This window comes from Charadrius vociferus, unplaced genomic scaffold (genome assembly GCF_000708025.1).
Source record: "Charadrius vociferus isolate BGI_N301 unplaced genomic scaffold, ASM70802v2 scaffold455, whole genome shotgun sequence".
Classification (NCBI taxonomy): Eukaryota; Metazoa; Chordata; class Aves; order Charadriiformes; family Charadriidae; genus Charadrius; species Charadrius vociferus.
Window position 1 is genome coordinate 6,251,793 of NW_009648550.1, and position 6,199 is coordinate 6,257,991.

The 6,199-nt window shown below is 46.6% G+C and overlaps 1 protein-coding gene across 1 annotated transcript in view; it reads right to left on the reverse strand.

The window, feature by feature from the left end:
- Positions 1–1,269: 1,269 nt before the first annotated feature.
- The window catches only part of PAK7 (p21 protein (Cdc42/Rac)-activated kinase 7), a 45,596-nt gene continuing 40,666 nt past the window's right edge, over positions 1,270–6,199 (reverse strand). Inside the window, exons 7-9 of the mRNA XM_009886035.1 lie at positions 4,306–4,431; positions 2,114–2,248; positions 1,270–1,529 (exon numbers count right to left, since the gene is read on the reverse strand). Of these exons, the coding sequence (XP_009884337.1) occupies positions 1,374–1,529; positions 2,114–2,248; positions 4,306–4,431 (417 nt within the window). The 3' untranslated portion in view covers positions 1,270–1,373. The remainder of the gene's footprint in view (positions 1,530–2,113; positions 2,249–4,305; positions 4,432–6,199) is intronic.

Below are 6,199 nucleotides of genomic sequence, written 5' to 3' on the forward strand. Positions count from 1 at the left end.
GCTCCTGAAGGATTGATTAGATGTTTGGTTATAATTTACTATAATAAATAACAATTAATTTATTCACTATGAAATTCCATAAGAAAGAAATTGTTTTCACAAAATTGGCTTTGTATTTCTTAATGATATCGTAAAATGAGGTCAGTAAGAAAAAAAAAAAACCCTTGAAAAACATGGCTTTCATATTACACATAATTAAAAAGAACTAATTATTAATAAATAAAATTCATTTATCATCGAAATAATTATGAAGCACTTCTAAAAATTTTAAAGGCAAATCTATTTAGGTCTACAATTAACATGCAAAGTCATCCAACAAATAACACAAAATTGTACCGTAGTAGTCAACTGTTGCATCAACATTCAAAAAGGTCTAGACAGCAGCACGACTTCTTCTATGTGGCAAACATCTTATAACGCATCACAATGGTCTGTCCGAGCTCGGGAGGATACCCGCTGGGCAGACGGGCGGACTCCTGCCGTCCCTTTCCACTTCCAGAGCAGGACAGAAATAACGGAGATATTTTTGTGATAAGAAAACTGACCTTGCGGTGGCATAAAACGAAGGGACCGCCACGGCGTGAGAAGAGGACCCTTGAGCAAAGGTATGTCAGATGCGTTGGCTCCCACCGCTGGAGAAAGGGGGAGATGAGAGAGACCCCGATGGCCACTAACATTCAGCAGCAGCTCTGATTGATTGCTACTGCGTCACTGGTAGCGCCAGCTCCCATTGCTCTTTGGGCTGCAGTAACTCCCCTCACCCCAACAGAAAATCTACAAAACTTTCAAACTTCCTAAAGGTTGGGTGGTTGTTTTTTTTTTTTTCTGTTTTCAAAAGGGTTAAAAAAGTAGGAAACTTTTTTATCTTCTCAAATTCCTGCTAAGTTACACTTATTACTTCAACTAACACAACAGTTACATGACAAAGTACTGCAAATTATCAAAATGTACTGTACAGAAAATTACAAATTCATTTCAAAATACATTGCGCTGCTATGACTGAGATAAAAAGTGCTTTTTTTTTGTCAGAAAAGTGTTCTTCTGAAATAGAAGTGCCGTAGCCTGCAATAAAATTGTGGTGTTTCACTCCGGTTGTGCTATCCTCTGTTAATCAGCTTTCCAACCTTGTTTGCATTTGGTGCCTTCTGCCTGGATGGCCGAGAAGATGACAGCGCGAGGGAGTGACGGTCCACAGGGGAGCGTGCCCACCCAGCTGGTGGTCAGGATCACTCCCTGGTCCCTCGCAGCCTCCTTGGATTTCTCTATACCGCAGTTTCTCTCTTACCTGCCCACGGGTCCCACACAACTGCCGGGATTCCTGCGCGGCCATTATCTGGCCTCTGCACTGACCTCCTCCCGAAAAGTCGCTGTTTTCAGCGGTGCCTGTGCTGCCTCATGAGGGGCACGATGCAAGAAGGGGGCCCGGCCAGTTTGAGGAATGGGTGTCTCAACAGTTCCTGTGCTGTGGCTCTCTGCGAGGGCTCTCGCACGAGCATCGAGTCCAAGAAGCCCCGGAGGACCGAGGAGACCTGCAACATCACACTGGCGTTAGGGGTGGACAAAGACACCCATTTCCAGCCGACGCTGGGTCTGTGCCTCCGCTCTCCTTGGGAAAACAAGGGGGGCGCTGAGCTTCCCTGTGGCAACAGATGTACTGAGCTTTTATGTGCCATTAATATTGAGAGTACTGGGGTAGCGGTGGGGTGCAGAACAGCGCACAATGCACAGCTTTGCATGTGATGGGTGAGAAAAGCAGTAACACAAACTGAGGTCTCAGGCCTGACGTCTAGAAGCACACCCAAAATGGGAGGTACCCAAATGCTCTGGCACAGGGCATGGGTGTACCAACACATGCATCAGGGCTTGTGTGCTGACTTGCTCTGGTCCTTGGACAGGGTGGGAAGTGCAGGGAGCAAAAGCAAAGCCAGGGCCAGGCACAAAAAGGGCTACAGTTTGCTGATGGCATTGGTATCCTGTCCTCCCCATGCATAGGACCCACTGCTGAAGTTGGTACCTAAAGATGCAATGTATCCCTTGGGCATGCAAGTGTGTGGCTATGGTTTTATTACCCATTTGTACGTGCGAGACCCTCATCACCTATGGAAAGTCTGACCTTGTGCATGTCCTTCACCCGGGGCGGTAAGTTATCCCGGATTCGGCGCATGGCCTGCAGCGGCGGCTCATTGAAGTAGGGAGGTTCGCCATCTATCATCTCTATCACCATGATGCCCAGGGACCAGATATCCACCTGTAACACACAGTCCCCTCATAAACACCGCTGACAGTGCAGAGAGGGGGGTAACGGGCTCAGCACTCAGGTTCATGCAAACCTCTGCACTGGCTCATGCTGGTGTACCTGGTGTCTGCAGCCAGTCTAAGCCTGGTGAGCCACCACCATAAATCTTTCTTTTTCAATCAGCTGACAGCAATTTTTTCTTCTGAGCAAGTACATTGAAGAAATAAATTAGAAATTACTTACAAACCTGTGTCTAGCTGGTTTAGGTGATGACAACTGGAAGCACTGCTAAGGCACGCTCATCTGAGGCTGCACCCGACTGCGCTGCATTTCTCCTGTGCTGATTTGCGCCCAGTGAATATTTACCCCAGGCTGGTGCTGCAACGCTACAGAAAGGTGCAGCTAGTGGGAGAGCAGAGTACACTTCAGCTGCTGTGAAATCACTTACTCTATTTCCCCTGAATATTAAAGCCTACAGGAACTCCATCTGAGGCCACAAGGCAAACGTAAGCACTTACTATACCCGGGCCCGTTTCCAGCCATCACAGGTAATATGGCATATAATTCCTTTGGAAAGTGCTTCCACTCCAGCTTTAAAAAAAAAAAATAATTTTTTTTTGTTTGTTTTTTGTCCTGACCTGCTGTAGAGCTGCTCCAGAATCCCAATCCTCTGCTGACTGTAATTCCCGTCATTTACCAGCCCAAATACAGCCAAGGCCAGTTCATACTGCTTTTGCTCTTTTGCCAACACTATCCTTCAGCTTAAATCCTCTTTTTTTTTTTTGTTCTCCTTTTCCCTTCTGGTGGGACACCTAATGTAGCCGTAAGTTCAGCCGCTTTATAATCCCTTCAGTGTTATTAATGGGCTAATAATAGCTGATGTTATTATCCCTGAAACGTCTCCTACAATGCCACACGTCCTGGGTGAACGCTGGTGCCTGCAGCGTGCTCGCGCTCTCGGGCAGGCGCTCTCCTGGCCTGTGCCAGATCCCTCCCTGCTGTGCCATGTGAAGGTGCAGCATCTCCTGTCTCAGGCCTCAGCGTATGTGTGTGCACGCGCGCATGTGTGTGTATCTATGTGTAAATATATATATAGCTATATATGTCTATATATCTGTATCTGTCTTGCAGGTTTTCTCTCTGCAGCTGTTACTATAGGCACTATGAAGCAGAAGATGCCTCCCCTCACCACGCAGAGGAGAAAATGCAGCTGTGTCTCTGGCTGGGGAGGCGTGAGTCACTGTCACGGCTGAGCGCGGGAGAGGGGATTGCTCTTCCCAGGCTGGCAGTGCAGAAGTGCCGTGACTCAGAGCTTCCTAACGGATGGGGTACGGCACTGCAGAGCCGCTGGGTCCCCACCCGCAGGCTTTTTCTGGTCTCATCTGAAGGACTCCAATAAAAACTAAATTGCCTCAGAACCTTAAAATAGTTCCCACAGATACACCTTTCCCCCCTCCCCACTCTCAGCTAATGAGAGATTGAGTCCAAGGAATGAGACAACACAAAGGGTGGCAACCCAGCCCACCCAGCCGGGCCTCGTTTTGTGACCCTACAGGACCCAAACCTGTGCCTGCGTCTTTGCTGCACTCTTCCGGAGGAGGGGGATCTCAGGCTTCAGCTGTATGAAAGCTGAGTGGATCTCAGCCTGAGTGTCTGTGCAACTACTGGTGTCACCTGGCTGTGCAGTACGGGCACGTGATTTGGCTGCTGGTTTGGTATATGCAGGTGAAAACACCTGTAATTGCAGCTCCAGCTTGCAGGCTTGATATTAAAGATCATCAAAGGGTCTTTCATGATGTGAAAATGATGCCACTTTCCTTTAATACAGCACCCTAAGCTAAAATATGTAAAGGCATTACATTGTTTAGTGCGCTAAAGAGAGTTGTTATTTAACGAATTCGTCTTGGAGAAATACTTTAAAACAAGGCCCAATGTAGCATTCTGAGGCAAACATAATTGCTGCTATTTAGCATATCTGTGTAAATGCATTTGAGCTGTAAGTTTCTCCCAGGGCTTGGCGGGGTCGACCAAGGCACCACGTGGGGGGAAACCAGCCACGGGGTACTCACCTCGGTGCCGTAGGGCAGGCGGGATATCACCTCCGGCGCCATCCAGTACGGCGTCCCAACCAGCGACTTCCTCCTGGGGACCTCCTTTGACACTTGGGCACAGAACCCGAAGTCGGACAATTTTATCTGAAAAGAAAAAGCAAAAGCTCCCCTTGAACCACAAGGCAAATTCCTGGGAGACACACGTGCCTCTGAGAGACGCATCTCCAGCTGCGGCAGGGGGAACGGGGACAGAGCCGCAGCGTGTGCCTGGGATGGGACAGCAGCGCAATTTTGGAAGTGTGGCTGGAGACGGCAATGCAGCCTGGGGAGTGCGTGTCTAATTAAAACTAAGGCAAGGAAAAGAAGTAGGAGAGAGAGGCAGTGGTGCTCGTTACTAAGAGTGCCTGTCACAGCTTATTGCCTCTCCACCAGCAAAAGATGTGGAGGTGATAAATACCTTAGAATATCTAAAAAATAGAAGGAAAGCAAAAATTTCTGAAGTAGAAGTATTTTATAATTAATCTATAATTGCATATATACAAATCCCATGTTTGTCGTCTATGTATGTATACTAATATTTAATAATATACATATTGCAAGTGATACACACCACACCTATTATTTGTATCAGGTGTACAGTCTGTGAGTTTGCCAGAAAACAGATGAAACAAGTGTCATTCACCCCGTTTGCTTTCACCACAGAGAGCACAATCTAACACTCATACAAAGCAATACCCCCCGCCAATGATTTTTCAAGACCAGGACCTCACACTGTGGACTATCACTAAAGAAAACTGTCTCCTTTATGTAGGCGGGGAGCTAATTTGGGGAAGGCAGGGAAGACGCTTCCAAAATGGTTGCAAGAGGTAAGGGGCACCTGCCCCCTTTGCTTGGGAACTCGGGAATTAAAGACAGTGCTGTCCTTGAGTAGCTGTGGCAGTGACCTGAAATAGAAATAATGGGATACACAAGCACTCCGGAGAGCAGCTCTTGCTGCATATCATGTGCCTGCTCATACTTTTATGCCAGGCTTTTTTTTTTTTTTTACAACAAAAATTATGGAAAATTATCGCCTCTCCCTCCCCGTTGCTGTACAACGCCAAGGTGAAAACTTCTCCAACCCCCAACCAAAACAAGCTGGTCTGAGTGCTGGTGGCATCACCCTCTTCCAGAAACAGCTTGTTCCTTAAGGCTAAAGTTTTCTGTTTGGTTGTTCCCCCCCTGCCCACCTGGTATTTATTTGGAGGCCTGGACGCTATCATAAGGGGTCTCCTGGACACTAAGCTAACCCCCCATCACCCCCAGCTATACACCGCACAGTGACCCACGTCCAAGGTCCATAAGCCACATATCCAATCACATACTCAGTGCCCGGGGATACAAAATGAGCCCAAACAGCTCCAGGACAACTGAAGTGGGCAGTTTCATAAATCCCTGCATTGTGTAGACCAGCAATTTATTATCAGCACTGATTTGTTTTCTTTTGGATTCAGTACAGACATTACTTTTTTTAAACCCAAGGGTATTATTTTTGACAGAATTACGAAATGATTGTTGGTATTTCTAAAACAAAGCCAATAATAGCCAAGTTCTCTGCGGTAAATGTATTTTTTCAGTTTACAGGATGAAGAATGGAAGAAATAATGCATATTTTGGAAGCAGAGCCCAATCTTCTTTTGTAGGAGCACAAGAGGTTTTGCATATCTATTGCTCATTCGAGTACATAAAAGAAGACGATTTTCTAAAAAAAGATAATTGCACAACACAGCCATGAAGAAATCTGCAATGCAGATAATAAGTACTGGAGTAATGAGTATAATGAGGCACTGTATGCAGATCCCGAGAGCAGATCAGATGCTATTTCAGCAACATAGATTAAAATCACAACTGAAGAACTCCTACACACGTGGAA